The sequence below is a fragment of the Fusarium keratoplasticum genome, chromosome 1, assembly GCF_025433545.1.
Source record: "Fusarium keratoplasticum isolate Fu6.1 chromosome 1, whole genome shotgun sequence".
NCBI lineage: Eukaryota > Fungi > Ascomycota > Sordariomycetes > Hypocreales > Nectriaceae > Fusarium > Fusarium keratoplasticum.
In genome coordinates, this window is record NC_070529.1 from 2686715 (window position 1) to 2706734 (window position 20020).

The 20020-nt window shown below is 52.7% G+C and overlaps 5 protein-coding genes and 2 pseudogenes across 7 annotated transcripts, besides 2 other annotated features; 3 read left to right on the forward strand and 4 right to left on the reverse strand.

Annotated features, from left to right (window-relative positions):
* Window positions 1-2856: 2856 nt before the first annotated feature.
* Window positions 2857-6756, forward strand: NCS57_00079200 (Telomerase reverse transcriptase; the record flags this gene model as incomplete). Its single annotated transcript, XM_053050871.1, has 10 exons — window positions 2857-3252; window positions 3305-3608; window positions 3658-3828; window positions 3881-4623; window positions 4671-5132; window positions 5183-6038; window positions 6104-6172; window positions 6235-6402; window positions 6455-6563; window positions 6618-6756. The coding sequence occupies 10 exons, from the start codon at window positions 2857-2859 to the stop codon at window positions 6754-6756; spliced, it is 3417 nt and encodes a 1138-aa protein (XP_052919386.1).
* Window positions 6757-6945: 189 nt separating this feature from the next.
* Window positions 6946-8700, reverse strand: NCS57_00079300 (annotated as a pseudogene). The gene is made up of 2 exons: window positions 8001-8700; window positions 6946-7940 (listed from the first exon to the last, which is right to left on the reverse strand).
* Window positions 6946-8700: a sequence feature.
* A 1207-nt stretch (window positions 8701-9907) lies between these two features.
* NCS57_00079400 lies at window positions 9908-11438 on the forward strand (annotated as a pseudogene). The gene is made up of 2 exons: window positions 9908-10016; window positions 10069-11438.
* Window positions 9908-11438: a sequence feature.
* A 664-nt stretch (window positions 11439-12102) lies between these two features.
* NCS57_00079500 (uncharacterized protein) lies at window positions 12103-13308 on the reverse strand (the record flags this gene model as incomplete). Its single annotated transcript, XM_053050872.1, has 1 exon — window positions 12103-13308. The coding sequence occupies one exon, from the start codon at window positions 13306-13308 to the stop codon at window positions 12103-12105; it is 1206 nt and encodes a 401-aa protein (XP_052919387.1).
* A 1892-nt stretch (window positions 13309-15200) lies between these two features.
* On the forward strand, window positions 15201-16282 carry NCS57_00079600 (Mitochondrial thiamine pyrophosphate carrier 1; the record flags this gene model as incomplete). Its single annotated transcript, XM_053050873.1, has 3 exons — window positions 15201-15233; window positions 15286-15338; window positions 15397-16282. 3 exons carry the CDS (start codon window positions 15201-15203, stop codon window positions 16280-16282), a joined length of 972 nt encoding a protein of 323 aa, XP_052919388.1.
* Window positions 16283-16379: 97 nt separating this feature from the next.
* On the reverse strand, window positions 16380-17792 carry NCS57_00079700 (IU-nuc-hydro domain-containing protein; the record flags this gene model as incomplete). The annotated part of the gene is made up of 4 exons (XM_053050874.1): window positions 16380-16725; window positions 16776-17423; window positions 17504-17589; window positions 17742-17792. The coding sequence occupies 4 exons, from the start codon at window positions 17790-17792 to the stop codon at window positions 16380-16382; spliced, it is 1131 nt and encodes a 376-aa protein (XP_052919389.1).
* Window positions 17793-18272: 480 nt separating this feature from the next.
* On the reverse strand, window positions 18273-19949 carry NCS57_00079800 (RED-N domain-containing protein; the record flags this gene model as incomplete). Its single annotated transcript, XM_053050875.1, has 2 exons — window positions 18273-19752; window positions 19804-19949. The coding sequence occupies 2 exons, from the start codon at window positions 19947-19949 to the stop codon at window positions 18273-18275; spliced, it is 1626 nt and encodes a 541-aa protein (XP_052919390.1).
* Between the last annotated feature and the right edge of the window lie 71 nt (window positions 19950-20020).

The following is a 20020-nucleotide window of genomic DNA, read 5'->3' on the forward strand; positions in this document are numbered from 1 at the left end:
TTGGTCTTGGTGGAGCTCCCGCCGAGTTTCCATTCTCTCCAGTGGACAACCAAAGCCAAGGGTTGGAGCAAACGCCGGCGGAGCTTTCACTGGATTGGCTCCTCCGACTCTTTTTTCCCTCCCAGGACTCTCACCACCACAAGGCCCGGTAGGTAGTGCAGTCCAGTACTTTGCAGACCCTGGGCCGCAGAGCTCCAGGCCAGGTACCGGCAAGCTCCCCGCCCTGCATTCTGATGCAGCGGGTGGGTTGCAGTGGATCGTTAGTGGACGGCCTGCCTGTGGTATCCAGGACTGGACAGACTGCCACGGCCAGAGGATGACGGCCGGCCTGTCTGTGGAGGCCCACAACAGCACAGTAGACTTTCATGGGTGTAGGTGGCCCAGCGCGAGACCAAGACAATGGGAACCAACAACTGACACCTCATCGAGGCCCAGAAACTCAGGGCGGGCTTCCATGGATTGGACCCAAGGCTTCTGTGCATCTGTAATGTGCATTAGGTACTGTGCATTACCTACTGCAATGTGATGTTGGCTGTGAAGGAGCCGGGCCCCTACCACTCGTGCAGAGTCGGCAATCAATCCATCCATCCATTCTTCATGGATGCCAATTGATCCATGGATGGAGATGGGAGGGAGGGACACGAAATGCCGATACATACAGATGCGCTCGGCCTGAATGAATGTTTTACACACCATCTCATTGCAGCTCGTGGTACAGTGCACCACATAACTGAGCACTGGATCCCGATCTCCTCGCTCGTCGGGATAATATTTAGTGTCTCTCTCGAGTCTCCCCATTGTGTTGTGTGGCTGGGGGCCTCCCAAAGGGTTTCCAATGGATGTTTCTTAGCGGATGAAGATGCGACATTGGTCTTAAACACTGCATTGGCCGGCGAGAGCAGCAGAGTCGCGAGAACCAAGCAATGGATCGAGGTCGTCGGCCTCTGTCTCCCCTTGACAAGCCTCAGGGGTTCCCAGCGATCCAATCCATTTCCACCCTTCACGGTAGCGACCTCGTCTCGCGGCCACGAACCGTTTCGTGTGGCAGCCGATCCGTCAGCCTCAATTCCATCCGCTTGGCCAGTTCGTCCAGTACCGCGAGCCGAGCCCAGATGGCGACATGCACTGTGGCATTGATCCGCGGCCTGCTGTGCTCTGGGACATGCAATTTGTTGCGTTGCTGCTGGTCCCTGCGATGGGATAGGATGGGTAATATCTTGCATAGAGAGCGAGAGCCCCGCCGGGCGACGGATGGACTGGACGTGATGTGGTTCAATCTGCCGCCTCTGTCGCCAGATATTTGGGACAATTAATCAATGATTGATTGCTAGATATTGGGTGCCCCAAGATCCATATCCATCCATACCAATGTTACCCCGGGCCGTCTGTAAGTCTTGCCGTCCCCTGATGCTGTGCTTCCACCACCCCTTTTTGTCCCCTACCCATTTCGTTTCTTCTGTCGTGGCTTCCCCCCCCCCTCTGGTAAACATCTTGATCATTGTTGGGGGACTGTGAGCTGTCCAAAAGGTGGGGGATATCTCGTCATGTCATCCGTGGCTATCCATGGATCCAATGATGGATGGACCGACTTCGTGTCCTAGCAACAGGTTTCTATTTCTATTTCCATATTTCCATCCAGGGACCGCCTCCCGACCCCAGTCTGTCAGCGACTCGGTCCCTCTTCCCTCGCTTCCCTTCCCCTGCCGACCCCTGACTTGTTCCGCCATGATCCATGATCTGTGATGGGAGCTGGGTGTGCCCTGGTCCTGGCTTGTCCCGCGCTCGGAAGCTGAGGCAGATGGGCTGCAAAAATTTCCCTCTCTTCCATCCATCCCACCGTTACCGGTATTGCCGGAGAGAGAAAAGAATGAGGGAAAATTTCCTCTGTCTTTGATTACCCTGTCTGCCGATTCTCCAGACTCCAGACGACGTGGTTGTAGATCCGGGGTCCCATGCTAATCAGCCAATTCAATCGATCGTACCATGCCATGCCATCTGGACAGCAGGCCTGGGTTGTCACATTTTTTGTTTGTATCGCGCCAGGTTGCCTGGCGACCGGGTCCTCTCCGTGCTCCCCGTTCCTGCGTTGTGCTACTGTGCTGCTGCGTGTTGCTGCTGCTGGAGCTTGTGACGATGCTGTTGTTGCTGCTACTACCGCTCTTTTGATAACGATTGTCCTCTCCTGCAGCACAGCGTCGCTTTCTGTAAGCCACATGAAATCATCCTCAACTCACCCATCCCACCCTTTGTCTTTAACGGCCGCATACCCCTCGAGATGCCGTGCTTCCATGCCTCGTACCTGCGCAAGCGGGTGAAAGTCAATCCACTTGTTCTTCCGAATAGGCAAGATGGGAAGCAAGGGGCTCATGTTGGCCGTGGAGGTGGAATTCAGTGATAAGACAAGTAGGGTACTTGGCTTGGCCCTCGGCATTGCTTTGCTGCGTACGAAGAATTCTACTCCTATTTCGAACACGCTATCCACCACACATTAGAGAAATTTGGACCAGACTCGACCATGCCACAATTCTTCCCTCCCCATCCATTGACAGAGGACGTCTCTTGTTGTAACCTCTGGTGCTTCAACTTGTCGATACACCCGCGCTCAGACCTCGAAAACAGTGCCACACCCTTTGCGAGTCCCTGGCGCCCGCCGCACGCTAAAACTCGCACCTTACCCAATTGGGACCAGCTCCCGAGCTCCCTGAGCCACTATTTTAAGTAACAGCCACAGAAATCGATCGGCATCAGGACGATCTTGTGGCTGTGTTACTCTCCATCTCCATATCTCGACTTCAGGAAACCACATGCATCGCGATAACAGGCGCGACGTGAATGGTCAGCCCACGATCTATCAAAATGATCGTAGGGAAGAAGCGCAAGCTTGACCCCGAAGACACGTCAAACACACCAAAGAAGAAAAGTTCATGCAGTGACACGCCTGTGAGACGCGATCTTTTGGAGCGCTGCTATGTTAGGGTCACTACACTAAGAGACCATGTTCTCTCCAGCTTGCCGCGAGGTTCCCGCCTTCGACGCAAGAAAGTGGCATCAATCGGCCAGGGCGACAACATTGGAGAAGTTGAGAGTCAATTGTCTCGGCTATTGGATTCATCTCTTGTTTGTTTTCGTGACCAAGCTCGCGACAGCGATGACACGCGATGGGAGCAATGGCTTGTCTTCTCGCAGAAGGAAGATGAATCTTATGTTAGCATTTCGGATGGAATCACCGGTTCCATGTATTCGCAGTCAGAGGTCCGTCTTATTTCCATTCTTTATGTCTTCTCGTTCTGACTTGCCTTCCAAGATTGTCGACTTTGTCGTGTGGCTCCTGTTCTCTAGAGACTTAAAAGCTGGACGACGGCCGAAACATTTACTTTGCGACGGCTTCAGAAAATCAGCTGGACCAGCTGATCGGGGAAATACAAGTATCCCGGGACTCTTCAGCCTCTACCCCAACTCCCATGTCAAGGCGCTTAGGGAAGCTCCTTGGCCACAGTTGCTGGCACTCCTGGGCCGAGCTGGCGAGAAGATCATGATCGACTTACTTGTTGATACTTCTGTCTACATCAATATACAGGCGGGTTTCAACAATTACTACCAGCTCACTGGTAAATAGCACCTGTTGCTTTCTCTGTTTCATTGTACTGACCTCCCCAGGTGTACCGTTGTCAGAGCTTGATCTTCCCGGGGGTAACGTATCACTTGGAAATGGATCTTCCAATGAATGCCGAAAGCCTGCAGATATCACATTGGTGAGAAGCAGAATATTCTATGCCAAGCCTTCTCTCACTTCTCGAGGCTCGATCCAACCTGGCTACAAGCACATCCGTAATTCTATCTCATTGTTTATCAAAGAATCAACATCGCTGACATTGCGTAGATGTTCTGAACAGATACCCCCGTGTTCCGGACCCAAGTGATCCCCAGAAATCTGATCAAAACGTTCAGCGACAACACATGCTGAAAATTATGATGTACATGTTTCCTCGTCAGTTTGGGCTACACAACGTCTTCACTTCGCAAGTGGATTTCTCCAAGACCTCCCAAAAGTTCCAGGACTATACGTTGAGAGAGGACGAAATCGCGCCAGCCTTCCAACCAAAGCCTGGACAGACTGGCATCCAGATGCCGAAGATACCCAAGAGGCTTCGTGGCGACTTGGAGCAACTGGTTGAGCGTCTGCAAACTCGCCATGGGCGTTGCTCATACGTTGAACTTTTGCGACATTATTGCCCCTGTGTCTTTGATAGACCCCATCGAACTCGGAAACCGAAGATGGAGAAAGATTTCGTCTCATCTCATAAGCCCAAGCAGTCCCAACTTGTGTCAACAGCTTCGCGCCGAAGGAGGGCATTCTCTCAGAAGCCCCCTGAAAAGGTATGGGCAAACACGCAAATTCCAGCCTTACCAGAATGCAAGTCTCTTGTCGACCTCGCAACTCCGACGTCTCAGGTCTCGGCATTTTGTCAAGCGGTGCTGTCAAAAATCATCCCTCACAAATTCTGGGGCGATGAAGACGTTCAGAAGCATAATGAATCGATGATAATGCAGAAAATCGATCATTTTGTTAAACTAAGACGGTTTGAAACCATGTCGCTGCATGAGATGTCACAAGACTTGAAGGTAGGTAATCTTCTCGACAACTGGCTTAACTTAGCTGATCATTCAAGATCCCAGATATAACCTGGCTTCAGCCTCCAGGCTCCGCTGGCCAGAAGCCAAGCAAAACGGACACTGCAAAGCGACACGAGATTTTTCATGAGTTTCTCTATTTTGTGTTTGATTCTCTCTTGATACCCCTGATCCGCAACAATTTCTACGTCACTGAGTCTAATACCCACCGATACCAAGTCTTTTACTTCCGACACGAAATCTGGAAGCGCATCGCAGAGCCTGCCATGGCAGATCTCAAGGCGGATATGTTTGAAGAGGTTAGATTGGACGAGGCATTGGCTGTCCTCCAATCAAGGCGGCTTGGCTTCAGCCAAGTTCGTCTGTTACCCAAGGGTGACAAACTCCGCCCCATCATGAACCTCAGGCGGAGGGCTCTGACCCGAGGAGCCTCAAAAACCCTGGGGCCGAGTATCAATACCATATTAGGACCGGTTCATACGTTGTTGAAGCTGGAAAAGGTCAGTGAGGTCGCTACCACTTTACAACCAAGACTAACCACGGGCTTTAGGATGCCAATCCCTCGAAATTAGGGTCTACCATGTTCTCCGTGAGTGATATATACACTCGGTTGAAGCTTTTCAAGGAGTCCCTAGGGCCTAGTCATGATAAGCTGTACTTTGCCAAGATCGATGTCAAGGCTGCTTTCGACACGATCCCTCAACCCGCAGTTATCAAACTCATGGGTTCCATACCAAGCCAGGACAAGTACACCATCATGAAGCACGCCGAGGTCAAGCCCGGTGAGCGGGCTCTGCTCGAAGGTGAAAAGTCCTCATCCAAAGCCATCCGGCGATGGCACGCAACAGCCCTGACCGAGGGCGAACCCTTCAACTTTACCACACGGCTCGAGAGGGATTTAGCAGGAAAGAAGAAAAACACCGTCTTTGTGGACAGTGCCATGCGAAAAACTCACAGCGTTGGCGAGCTCCTGCGCCTCCTGACCCAGCACGTTGAACAGAACCTAGTCAAGGTTGGCAAGAAGTATTACAGGCAAAAGATAGGCATCCCACAAGGATCTGTTCTTTCATCTTTCCTGTGCAACTACTTCTATGCTGATCTCGAGGCCCAATATCTGGGATTCCTAGCCTCGCCCGACACCCTACTGTTGCGACTCATTGACGACTTCCTCCTCGTGACACTAGATCAGGACAAGGCTGTCAGGTTTGTGGACACGATGCACCAGGGCGTCCCCGAGTACGGCGTTGTGGTCAACCCGGCAAAGACTTTGGTCAACTTTGATATGTCGCATGATGGCACTCCTGTTCGCAAGGTTGATGGTCAGGCAGGCTTCCCTTACTGCGGAACCACCATCAACTGTCAGACTCTGGAGATTACCAAGGACAGACAGCGGGACGCTAATCTTGGTGAGTCTGATTTTACTATGAATTCTACACGATATCATGTAGGGACATTGCTTACGCTTAAACAGACGTGTCTGCCTCTCTTACAGTTGACTTTGGTCGAACACCAGGTCAAAACTTCCAGCGCAAAGTGCTCAGTAAGTCCACCCAGTATAATGTGGTATAGGTATTTGCTAACAACAGGCGTTCCTCCCAATAGATGCCTTCAAGATCCAGTCTCATCTCATGTTCTATGATACATCCCACAACTCAACACGAACTGTCCTCACATCGCTCCAAGGGGCGTTTGGCGAGACAGCCAAGAAGATGTGGGCATATCTCCGCTGCCTTGGAAAATCACGACAGCCCAGCGGTGAGCTGGTAGTCCGTAGGGACCCTAGATCTCTTCCTGTGAATCCTTTTACTAATTCTGCAATTAGGAACTATTATGAAGGTCATTGATGTTGCCTTTCTTCTCCTGACTAGCAAGTCTCGGACGATGCGATACCCCCAGTATAAATGCGACGTTCGCAAATCACAAGTTGCACTGTAAGTAGTCCAGACCTTGGAAATGAATGTGAACATGTTTTCTGACAAAACTAGTGTGGCCTGCTTGGCGTTTAGAGAGGTGTTGGCAGCGAAGCAGAGCAGATATCAGCAAGTTGTGGCCTGGCTGCGCAAAGAAGTGGACAGACTCGCTTCTGGAAAGCAGTATGAGAGTCGCTCGAATTCTCAAACGTAATGGGATGAGGCATAGGAATAATTAACTGAACCATCCAAGGGCGTTTGTTTAGTCTGTTCTGTATTGTGGGAAATCCCAGTCTATAATACCCGAATACCCATCCGTTTCTACCCAGCCATCTATGAACCTTTTTGCACACGTCCAAACACCTCTATGTAGCCTGTTGACCTTCGAGAGATTCCTGATACATCACATCTGCAGACCGCTCTTCCACCAGCTCTTGTCTGAATGCCAGAAAGGAAAGAGTTCTCTGTTCCATCTCCACCAGTGGTCGTTTGGATGACCAACCCCTAACCACCGCAGCGGAGAAATTGGCACAGGCTCCAGGAGCCAGAGTCCCGTAGATGCAATATCGTCCGTGAAGAATGGGGCCGTCAGGTATAGCCAGGCCAAAGAGGACACCAAGTTGAATGCCTGACGGAGTCGTCGTGGAGTGCCCGGCAAGTATCTGTCGATGGCATGGTTCACAGCATGTTGCAGAACAATACCGGGGGGCTGAAGGAGGAAGAAGCAAGGAGAGCGCCAGATTTTGGTATCTCGCATACAGGAGATGCTCCCGGCGGCGTGAAGTAGTCCAGACTGGAAGAACGAGATGTACATGGTGATGACCTGGGTGACCAATGTCTTCTTGCTGAGATAACCCTGATCAACCAGATACTTTGCGGGAGCAACAAACTGAAGACGAAAGGTCTGATGCCACCACGAACCCCACCAGCCAGCTAGGCCTCTATCAAGGACCTGGGAGAATGAGCCGAAGATGGAGGTGTATTGCCAGAGCTCGCCACGTGCTGGGAACAGAGGACTGAAGGCGAAGTACTGGTACAAGTCGTGGAGGTTGAATATTGCCTGGATAGGAGCAAAGATACCACCCAGGCTGAAGAGTTCCCGGTACAAGAGGAGAAGCCACGGGGGAAAGCGACTTAGGAAAGGGGGCAGCTCGAGGCCATGATCAGGGCCATAGATAAAATAGGGGTCCTTGACCACAAAGACGGCCAGGAAATCAAGCAAGGTGTACATGACGGCGACATTGCGGATTCGCGTCCATACAAACTCTGCTTGGGTGAGACTGCGCTGGTACCCGCTTCTCGACACAACAGGCATGCCCTTGAGAGATACAGGGTCTCCATCACGGACATTGTGAGGAATATTAGGCCTAGGAACTGAGGCGATAGAACAGTTCCAACCTGTCGAGATGTCAGAGGATTCTTGTCATGAATGTACTGTAATCTAGAACGAAGACTTACCGATCTTTCTAAAGTTGGTGGCAAGATCAAAGGTCCAGTTGAGCCTCTCACCAAACGAACCGTTCTCAGGGAAGGTCTGCCAGACGCAGCCCGAGTCCTCAAGACTGTTGTGCTCTCCGTCATTCTTGGCCGCGGGGACAGATTCTGGCTTCCGTTTTCGTAATCCATCTTCCTTGGATGATCCGTTTGCCTCCTTAACATGATGCTTGGACGCCCCGTTCATCTTGGTCGAGCCTTTGGCAACTTTGACGGCCCTCGCATAGTTTGACTGCGGATCAGTCCAGACGAGGAGGTTCAGAGTTGAGAGGATGCCCCAGATTCCCATTAGCCCAGAAGCATAAGCGCAGGCAACGTTCATGCTTGACATGGTGCGGATTATGTTGATGTCAAAGACAGCAACGAATCCGACGATGAGCCACCGAGAGCGGTATAGCCATGGCCGGTTTCTGTGGGGGATAGCAAGGTAAACTGGAGGTAGGATGAAAGGCCCGAGGAGACAGTATGGGAGGACTAGGGGACTTCGAGTACCCTCAGCAACTGCGCGAGCAAAGGTCTCCCTATACTCTATTCGAGCGAGATCCGCAAGATCTGGTAACAGGGTCATGGTTTGGATATATGGGTTGGGGTTGGGGTTGGAGTTGAAGTTGACGACAAGGGTCAAGGTTAGGTTGCAGCCAACGTTGCCTGGAAGGAGCAGCTTTTCTAGAGTTGTATGATCTGCGCCTGAAGCTATTTCATGACGCGGATAGTCAACGGTTAGGGATTTCTTGGAACTGTGCTCCGAACTCGGGCAAAAGGACGAACGCTGTGTGTAGTACAGCCACAATAAAAGGCTCGTTCAAGATAGGATAGAAGCGAACGCTGTGCTCGTCAAGAGCGTCTCAAAAGAAAAACAAGGAAACTGAATCAAGGAACAGGCTATGAAAGGATCATTGATCGGGGCCCGATTTGGTGATGGTGATGGGTGTGGAGAAGGATTTTTGGGCCAGCGTGAAGATCTGGGACAAGAGATTCAGGGTCACACGGTCGATGACAGAGCAAGTCACTAGGGCCTGCCTTCCGAGCCTAGCAGCAGGTCTAACAACTGTGCATGTTTTTCTGCCTTACGCTGTCTCACTAATGAATGAATTGCTTCTTTGTCCAACGTCAGCAGAAGCACCAGTAGGCTGAGGCCGCGTCTTGCATCGTCAGAACGTAGAGAAGCTTTTCAGTGGACGTTTAGTGGTCTCAGGGCCTTGGAGGGTGCCACAGCACGCTGGGCGATAACCTACCGATGCATGGACCGGGGTCGTGGTTGCCGCGTCTGTCTGTTCAGGCCCAATTTGTCAAGTCCTCAGGAAGGTGCCACGAGGATATTGTTGTAGGTGAATATTCCGACCATGGAAGCTTGCGAATACCATCTCCCATAACAAATAACTCATTCATTTACCTGACCATCTCGTTCGCCCATCACCGTGAACTATCAACAGAGAAGCTACAACGGGGCGCTTACGACCCAAGTCGATTGCCGCCCGCCCCATGATCTACAGTATCTCAACGCTCATTCGGCTGGTCGGACTCGGACTACCGCATGGACCAGACTCCTCACAGGGCTGATGCCTCAATGCAACCCCAAGCTTTATAACTAATCGTCAGCCGGAAGCGGTCAGGCGCTTGAGTCGCCTGAAGAACGGAACCTTGTTGTCTCTCTCTTTCACAAGCTATCGTTCTAATCGAGTCCCAGGTGCTGACGAACAAGGCTCCATTCTCGCCTCAATCCTTCGTGGCCTTTTTAGGCTGTAGCTCGAACCATTAGTCATAACCCTTCCCGTCTTCCTTTCCTTCGGAGAGAATGCGTGGCGTAGGCACCTAGGCGCCCGAACAAAAGCACCCGACGCCCGACACCTTGTCTTATTGATATCAGCAGCCGCTCTGAGTTGGCCCAGAACCAGCGCATCATCTGGCCAAACATGGCATCTACTGCGGTTGCACAGACTGCCGATTCCGTGCCCAAGCACCGGGCATGCGATGAATGCCGTAAGTCCGGGATAGTGGTCGTCCGTCAGCTCGGAGACTTATCAGTCATCAGGTTCCCGAAAACTCGCCTGCTCTAAGGAGCCCGATGGTTGCTCCCGTTGCAAGAAGGAGGGGATTCTATGTCACTACTCCCCCCAAAAGCCAATGGGACGTCCTCGGAAGAGACGACATGTGGAGAGTGAAGCCCCCCTGCCGCCTGCTCAAGATGTGTCCGGACCTGGAACTACAGGTTTGACATTTGCCCACGGCTTCCATGACCAAGCTCATGATTATCCACCCTTACCCTCTGATGGTTTTGATCAGGGACTCGGCTTCTTAGACGAGTCTGCCTCTTCAAATCTCGAGTTCTGGGACTTGTTGCCAAACAACTACCTCGATACACTTCCTACAGATCCTCAGTTACTCCAGCACGATGCACCGGCAACCCAAAAGACCTCTGGGGGTCCTCCATTGACTCTCAGTGGCGTAGACCTTCTTGGAACTATCAGCTTTGACGAACCCGATCTTTCACAGGCCCTTGTATCTAAGGACCTCAACGCATCACTACAGCAATACATGGCCGACCAACTCAGTCCCCGGCAGATACATGACAACTCAAATGCCTCTACACCACCCGACTCGACACTTGGAAGCGACCACGGCACGTCGGTTGGCTCCCCTGATGACAACGCTACGATACCACCACCTCCTTCGCTACGTTCTGTTCCCACTGTGCCCTGTGGGTGTCTATCATCGCTCTATCTTGCGCTGGACTCTCTCACTCGCCTTCCCGATGAGGTTATACCGGCCATGCGTGTTGCTCGTAACGCATCCAAGATCGCTCACGATGTTATTGAATGTTCTGTCTGCTCCAAACCTCTGATTGATGAGCCGACGAAGCCGCCCCCGATCCAGTGCTTTCAGAACCTTATGCTGATAGGCACGCTGGTGCCGTCTGCTTGCAACGCCTACGCTACCATTCTAGAGATGGTCGATGCCGAGACAGCTGCTGCCAAGAAACATGGGCGATCATTCTGGTTCTCCTTTAAGGATATTGGCGGTCTGTGGGGGCGTGTTGGCGACAATGCCGGCTCATGTTCTGTCATTGAGAATTACAACAACAAGAGCCTGGAGCCTGATATGTGGAGGCTAACCATTCGCGGACTCCTCCGCCTCGATGTCTACGGACTCGACGAAACGGGCTCGAACGTACCGAAGAACCAGCGATTCACGCAGCCGGGGCTCAGAGATGTCGTCAAACAGCTCGAGGAACGGAGCCGCAAACGCCATGAAATCTTGGATGCCCTCATAGCTGCTGGTCACCCGCATGACGGAGTCTCTGGTGTCATTTACCCCTCAAAGCCATGCACACCAGAGCAACGCACATGCGTCAAGGTCCTGGAGACTGCGCGGATTGCCCTGGACAACCTCGTGATTGCCTGATGCCGCCATGAGCTTTACTAATATGAACTTTCACAATACATGAGCGCAAGATTGATGGTGGACGAATATGAAGGTAGATGGCATGCTTTGTCTTTTAAAAATTTAGGTGCTCATTCGTTTGCGACGGTACTATTGGAGTTCTATTTGAGTTATCCACGCACCAAGGGCTGTGGGACCGGAGTTTGAATCTACTTGAAAGCCTTTTGCGTTGATGAAAACGACTTCTGTCACTATATCATGATTTAATACGAAACCTGCTTTCTGGAGCTCGTTGTGCTCTTTGACAAACATCTCCAAATGTAGGGAGCTCCAGTAGGATCCCACTAAATAGATCGCCGTGTTAGAATGGGTGGTTGGCCATCTTTGCCTGGGCCAAATCATATATGACCATCTGTATGATTCGCATTTCAAATTTGATTCATTCTTTCAAGAGGCACACACTGGCCCAATAGCCATATCCAAGACCTTGCTAATGCATGACCCCAAAACCGTCCAAAAACTCATATCGCCTTGACTGGAATTGTCCCCAATCGTATGCCCATGATAACGCCTTACATGCAGACTGAGATTTCTCAACCATGACTCCCCACCTTGCCACTCATTTCATACATCAAATAGGAAAAAAAAAGTCGCTGGCATTTGTCATATTCCCTTCATTAGATGCTCAATCGTGATCCTCCACCATACCGAGAACGTCAAGCTCGGTATGGATGATGCGTTCAAACTCCTGACGATCGATACCCGAGGCGCGGGCAAGCATGTACAGACTGCGAATACTACGCGAGACATGCTGCTTGACGCCAAACTCGTTCTGCTCCTGCTTGCCGGCTGAGGCTTCAAGCTTGGCGACCGTTTCCGACCCGTTGGAGCTGGCGCTTGAGGCTGGGCGCGGGTGCAGGAGAGCAGCGTGGCGCTCAGAGTCATCCCCGCTTCGGGTTGGGCTTGAATCACTCTTGTCGAGCTCGGCCAGTGTCCATGCCCCTTGAGTCTCGTTAAGTTCTGTGGCTTCGGCAGAGTCGTGCGTCACGACCTGTCCAAGCCCAAGAGGTGGAGCAATCTGCGCCTGCTTTGCCGCCTCTTCCTCGTCAGGATCGTGGTTGTCCATGGCGGGCTGGACAGTGTCGTACTGCGCAAAATATGCGTCCTCGGCTGAAGACGTGTGGTGGTCCCCAACTTGAGAAGTTGGCATGGATGGAGGAGCGGGTGACTGCTTCTGGGCGGGTGTGCGAGCAGGTGTTGCATCATATCGCGCCCAGTAATCGTCGTCGTCGTCCTCATCTTCAAGACCGCCATTCGGGACGTGTAAACTGTGGCTGGTCGCACTAGTTGTTTGCTTGGTCGCCTTCTTTGCTTGGGCCTCTTCAAATTGGCGCTCAGCCTCTGCAATATTGGAAACACCGCCAAACTGCGAGAACGGAGAAGGCTTATCCGTGGTAGTCACCTCGCCAACCCTCCACCCGTCACCGCCCCCTTCTTGGTCGCCTACACAGTAGACGAGCCGAAAGGCCAGGCCAAGATTGGAGAGGGCGACCAAAGCCTGCAGGGTCTCTTGGTCGACCCGGCGGTAGCGGATCTCAGCATCGTAATCCCAGTCTACCTCGACCTCTCCGGATACAGGGTGAGGCTCAAGACTGCCGCCTTGGGCAATCTGGGTAAGCTCAGGCACCTTGGATGTATCGTAGCAGAGAAGGCGCAGCCATGGCTCGGTACTTGAGGAGGACAGAATATTGACTCGTTGACGGAGGATGGGAGATAAGAGAGGCAGAATGCCAATGGCCGGCTGCTTCGAAATCGCGGCTGGTGGAATGGCAGGAAGAAACGGTGCCAGAAGCTGCGCAGTGTCTGGAGGAGGGACTGGAGCGGTAGCCATTGTGAGAGTCCGTGGCAGATTCGAGAGAGAGCTTGGTAGTGCAAGCTGGGAGTCGTCGGGTGTTATGGTGGCAGCGATGCCTCGTCCGGTCGTCGCAATAACGAGATCGAGATCGTGATCGTTCGAACCAGGTGGCTAGGCTTCACGTGTAACTCTGTGCCGTCGCTTCGGTCGGACCGCGGCGATGTGGTGGATAGCTATCCAGGGAGCTACCTCGTCAACACGTGCAAAGAGGACGGACAAGGATTTGATGGAGTCGTTTCGAGTAAGACGAGTTGAAGGGGAAAGATGATGGAATATGGGTGGGAGATAAAGAAGAAGAGTGCGGGAGGGTGAGGTTAATAAAGAGAGAGGAAGAGAGCCGGGAACAGAAGGTAGAGGATCGGAGATGCGGCAAGTTGCATCAGCGGGTAGTTGCCATCAAGTGACGTGCCTCCCAGTTGTTCTAGTTCTAGGCTCCGGCCCTGGGTATCGTTCGTGTGTGCGGGCTGGGACTGAATTACAGCGAGTACCGACGGGCCAGCCAATAGGAATGCCGGAGAAAGCAACCTCCCAGTTGAAATTCCGGGCTTCAGGGACTCGGAGCAATGGAAGCTAACGCATTGAGGGGTGCAGTGAGGCTGAGGAGGAGGACCGCAGTTCGTGGGGTACTGTAGGTACGTAGAGACGCGACGGTTGAAGCCCCACGTGGGTGCCGTCACCGGTTGAGCTATGCTGTTTTTACGTTGCAGCTTGTTGTTGTGTTTAAAAAGTGATCATTTTCCTCACCAATTGAGATGTGACCTTCTAGAGCTAATGTGTTTGGCATTGAGTTGTCGTTAGTTCAAGCGGATGGAAGAGCACCCCCAGCCTCTACTATGCCGTGCCTCACTGTGCCTCGCCTGCTTCACTTGCCTCACTGAGAGATTCAACGCCAACATCGGTTGAAATTGGTTGGTTCCAGCGGCCCGAGTTTAGTGGAGCCTCGCGACGCTTTCAAATCGCCCAGCCTTGCAGGGTTAGCCCGTGTACAAAAAGGTCCACTCAGTCAGGAACCTGACATAAAAGCATCGTGTGACTTGGGCACAAGCCTCGACACAGAATGAAGGCTTTATTCTGACTGCCCCCCTTTCTCGGCACACGGTAGCACAGTATTTCTTGAGACCTGCATGCAGGGTTCGTTCTAGAGATCCCAACCTCGGTCCAGCGCAGGGGCTTGCGAGCGATCGATGGATATTAAAGCCCCCCAACAGCCGCCATCGGAACTCAACATGAAAAAAATGGCTTGAAGATACATGTCCGACTTGACTTGTCCGGTTGGGAGGCCGCTCACCTGCTCTGTTTCCGAGGACGAGAGACATGCCTGCTTCCATCGAGATCAAGACAAGAAGACACGCAGCGAGTGCACCGCCTACAGCCGCCTCCACCCGTCCACTCTGAAGTGACCATGTCGTCACTGCATCGTCGGAGCGAGCGGGCGGGTGACACTGAAATTTTCGGCGCAAGTGGCCACGGATTTCAATTCCCGTGACGATGACGGCCTCAACAACCCAAACATGCAAAAAACATCATGCTAGGCGCTGAACTTTGCATGGCATTCATCAGAGCTGTCATGTCTTGATTCATCTATTAATTATCGATACCTACCTACCGCATATTAACCGTCTCGTGCATTCCTTCCTCATCGGCATAACTGCCCCCGACGTTCCTTTGTTCGGTCATCTTTCGACCCTTATCAGTAACTTTCGGGTTTTCTGGGTCATCGCCTTCAGCAACTTCGACAACTCTTCATCGCCATTACCATCGCCTGTTGCTCGGATCGTTTGCGCGTATTGCAGAGCGCTCTTGATATCCGTACCGCCCATTGATCTATTTGCGCAGAGCCACGGTCCGACAGGGCCTAGGCCGCGTGTATGTCGCACAAAGAAGGTCACCTCAAGGATGAGGTAGATATGCCAGTTTTACGCTTCCTCCGACAGAAGCTGACTTGGTGAACAGGGCTCCAGACTCCAGACTGTGTCTGCGGGTGCGATAGCAGGTCTGGTCTCTCGGTATGTTGTTGCCAGCTCCCGCTTGTCGAATAAGTGAAGGCTGATTAATGCTATCCAGCTTCGTCGTCTCTCCCCTCGACGTCGTCAAGATCCGCCTCCAACTTCAACCTTTCTCCCTTTCCGATCCCCTCGCACCCCTGCGCGAAGCTCCCGCATACCAAGGAGCGTTTGCGACTCTAAAACACATCCTGAAGTATGAAGGAATCACAGGCCTGTGGAAGGGCAACGTCCCTGCCGAATTGCTGTACGTATGTTACGGCGCAGTTCAGTTCACAACCTACCGCTCGACGACCGTTTTTCTCCAAACCGCATTCCCGACACGCCTACCCGATGCCGCCGAGAGCTTTATCGCTGGAGCCGCTTCCGGTGCCGCCGCAACTGGTATTACATATCCTCTCGACCTGTTGAGGACGCGGTTTGCGGCTCAAGGACGTCATCGTGTTTACCGGTCGCTGAGAAGCGCCATCTGGGATATTAAACGTGACGAGGGTTGGAGGGGGTTCTTTCGGGGCATTGGACCTGGCCTCGGCCAGATTGTGCCGTTTATGGGCCTCTTTTTCGTCTCATATGAGTCTCTTAGGATCTCGTTAGAAGGCTTGCATATGCCTTGGGGTAGTGGAGATGCTACTGCAGGCATGATGGCTAGTATCATAGCCAAGACGGCCGTGTTCCCCCTCGACCTGGTGCGGAAACGTATCCAGGTCCAGGGTCCATCTCGAAGTCGATACGTGTATGAGAACATACCGGAATATTCAACGGCGCGGGGGGCGATTCGATCTATCCTACGAACCGAGGGCTTCCGCGGTCTTTACAAGGGCCTACCGATCAGCCTCATCAAGGCAGCACCAGCGAGCGCTGTCACTCTTTGGACTTATGAGCAGACGATGCGATTCATGCTTAGTTGGGATTCAGGCGCCGAAGCGGTCATTCGGGAAGAATTATAGACAAAAAGTAATCTAATAGAGTCCTCATGATAACCATCAATCATACCCATGAATGCTTGCGCAATACGATCCTCCATTTCTTGCCTTATCCATCTCTTTAGTTAGCGCTCTTAAGCTCGGCATTCTTTGCGTCGGCTCGCTCAATGCACTCCTCAATAACCTGCCAAAACTTGGTAGTGTCGACTCCGCGAGGAATCCTCACACCCTCCTCTCCTGGGGGGAGGAGCTTGGCCAATGTACGTCCCGTCTGCTTTCCTGCCCTGGCCTCATCAAAGGTGCCCTCTGTGATGACAGTCACCTCGAACCGCTCATTGTGCTCCGGCGGCTCACTGTGCTTGGCATCCCACTCGAAGAAGGGGATTTCGCTCTCAGTGCCAATGAGCACAGCGGCAACGGCTATGGGATCATGCAGGGGAGGTCCGGCGGTGATGCCAAAGGTATCACTGTGATTGTCAACTTCAAGTCGCACGAGTATCATGGGAACTGGACTTACGCATATGTTTGCGCAAAGAAGTAGAGAAGCTCAACGAGCATGGTCCGCAGGGTTGTCTTTCCGGGACCTGTCTTTTCGGCTTCAGGCCCGTATAGGAGCATCTCTCTCACCTCGGGGGTTGCCAGCACCTGGTGGCTCAGGTCCAACGGCACAATCGTGGTCTTGGCCGCGATCTCCTTGGTATGAAACACTGTCGCGGCAGCTTCTGGGTCGACGAGAATGTTGAACTCGGCCCAGGGCGTGTAGTTGCCGATTCTGGGATGGCCGTCAACTTCACCAAGGGGCGCATCCGAGAATCCCTCGCCGATGGAGCCGCCCATCAGACTCACGCCTTTGACATGGCTGATGAGCTCCGGGTACTTGCGGAAGAGGGCGCCGACGTTGGTCAGGGCGCCGGTGGCGACGATCCATGCGGTGCCGGGGGCTTCGGCGCGGATGGCCTCAGCCATGGCCTCAACGGCCGGGACGGAAGAGGGCGAGACAAGTGGCTTGGGGAGCAGATCGGTGCCATCGAGGCCAGAGTCGCCGTGAATGTCTGTTGGCGCGTGGATGGCAGGGCGCTCAAGGGCCTTGGCTAGACCGACGTAGAGTGGGATGTCATGCCTGCCGATGGCGGTGAGGAGTGAGGCGGCATTGTAAGTGGTGTTTCTGCGCGATAAGGACAGGTTAGGAAACGAGGAACCGTGGGTGAAGCCTTTGTTTCTCTGGCGTAAAGTCCAAGGACTTACTCAAGAGGTGCATTGCCAAAGATGGTTGAGATGCCGAGTAGTCTGATGCTGGGGTGGTACGCAGCGAGAAGGATGGCAAAGGCGTCCTGCGAGGTTGTTAGTAGTTGGTCACTCAGACAAGACGCCACCGAGAAGCGAGTGCCAGGGGAGCAAGAATGCAACTGAATCTTTGTCGCTTATCTCGATACCAGGCCGCAACCCAGCTCGATCTGAGATGCCCATGGCAGCTTATACGTACATCATGGCCCGGGTCGCAATCCAGCCAGACGGGGATCTGAGCTTCGGACATGGTTCTAGGTAATGAAGAATGAGGCGGGTGAAGACGGGTAGGTAAACGGAACGAAAGTCACGGAAGCAAGTGTATTTAAGAGAAAGAGAGGATATCTTCTTCACACGCAACCATATGTTTCTTAGATTAAGTTGGAGTTGCGACGTTTCATCAGACCAGGGGCACTCTTCACCTTCCCTTCTCAATCTGACGGAGCTTATGGTGGGGTTTGCCCCTCACTTGTCCTATCGCTGGGTCTGCCAAACAAACAAAGACCTTATGTGCAACAGTGCACGCCAACGTGGTCCACTGACTCGACTCATGGCATCAAGGGAGAATTGCAGTAACTGCTGATTGAGTCTTGGATGTTACCAATAACGGATTGATACATGGCACTGGCAGTGTGGACGAGTATTATGCGGGGAGTGCCTTGGATGCGCCAATCTAGCTGGCCTGTCATTAGCCACGCTTGCATGAGGTGTTTCATGACACACAACTCCATCATGACTTCTTCCGCTGCTCCATAACCCGCAACACATCGGCGGCACTGTTGGCATCGCCCTTTCGCTTCTTCGGTCCCCGTTTTCGCTTTGATGATCCGCCTCGAGCTTTACCCTCACCGTCGTCATCCTCCTCGCCCCAGTTCGAGAGCTTGACCCGGCTATCGTCAAAGTCCTCCTCATCAGCGAAGCGACTGGTACCAAAGCCCATGTCAAGATCCTCATCGTCGCGATCTGCCATCTGGAGGAGCTTCTTTCGCCGTTCATCCATCGCCTTGGCCCGCGCATCTTCATCCTGGTCCTCCTCATCGGAATCCGCATCGCCCTTGTCCTTCTTGATAGGGTTGATAGCAGCTGCACGCTTGATGGCTGCCATGATGGCTGGGTCCGACATTGACGGCGCTTTGCTCTGTTCTTCAGATACAAGGCCAGTCTTGGCGCCCTGAAAGTAGTTCCGTGGTGCAGCTGGTGCTTGAGGCTTCGGCGGTGGAGGCATAGAATTGCCGGTAACTTCACCTTCTTCTTCGTCTTCCCCTCCCTTCTTTTTCCTTGACTCTTCATCGCCTGCATCAGAGTCTGAATCTGATCCATCCATGCCTGCCAGTGGATCGTAGTCGTCACCTACTCCCTCAAAGATGTCAATGTCTTCCTCCTCTTCTGGTTCTACCTTTTTGCGGTATTCCTCTGGAACCTCCATTCCAAGCGGCTTTGCATCCTTGCCCGGCATCAAGAGACCAGCTCTACTGGCCTCGGCTTCCTTGTCCTCCCCGGGTTGAATCTTGCGGACCTTACGCTTCTCGTGTCCGTCCTCGTCCACGATGATCAAGACCTCTCTCCCTTTGCTGTCTCGTTCTATTCGTGACCCGGCCTTCTGCTTGGCTCCAATCTTTTTGAACCTGTCTCCCAGGGCATTTTCCTGCTGCGCCTTGGCTGCCTCTCTTGATGCCTTCAGCTCGGCCAGAATTTGATCTCGTGTTCGCTTCTTCCCAGGCGCAAGCGATACTGTCGATAATTGTCCCTTCTTCTTTTCGGTCTTCTCTTTGGCGACAGCTTGAACCTCCTGCCCTTCAAGTTGATCGAATTCATCGTCGACGTCCAGCTCAGGCTCGGCTTGTTGCTCCGATTCTTCCTTTTTCTCCCCGTAAATATCGTCTCCGCGCCGAATCTTCTCCAATAGTTTAAAGTCGAGGCCCTTCACCAGATGGGTGCTCCCTAGATCTCCACCCGCAATCTCGAATCGTCGCTTTTCGAAGGTTTCTTGGTCAATTTCCTCATCTTTTAACTGCTTTTCAAGCTCCTTAAGTTTCTCGGCGCGATCATCTTCTGCATCTTCATCGCGTTCTTTCGCTCGATCGACGTATCCAGAGGCGAGTTTGACGCCCTTGGGATCATATGACTTGAATTTCTTCTGAGGTCGCGTCGCATGGTTTCGCTCGGCGAGCTGTCGCGCAAAGTCGGCTTGGGCACCCCCTACAGAGCGTCTATCATTATCACGTCAGCAAGCAGCTAGGGACAAAATCGGGGCCACTCACGGTGTCATTGGGATACTCGATCGTTGGCGCGAACCCAGCGTACTCCCACCAGGGGTAGATAATGAGGCTGCAGAGGCGCCATCTTTGCTAGCAGAACTCTTTTTCGAGTTTGCGTGAATAAGCTTCCGGAACTGTTCGTTATTCATAGCAGCGAAAGGAAAACGAGAGAGTGCTAAAAACAAAAGAGGTTGGGTTGACAGCAGCAAGGTGGTGAATG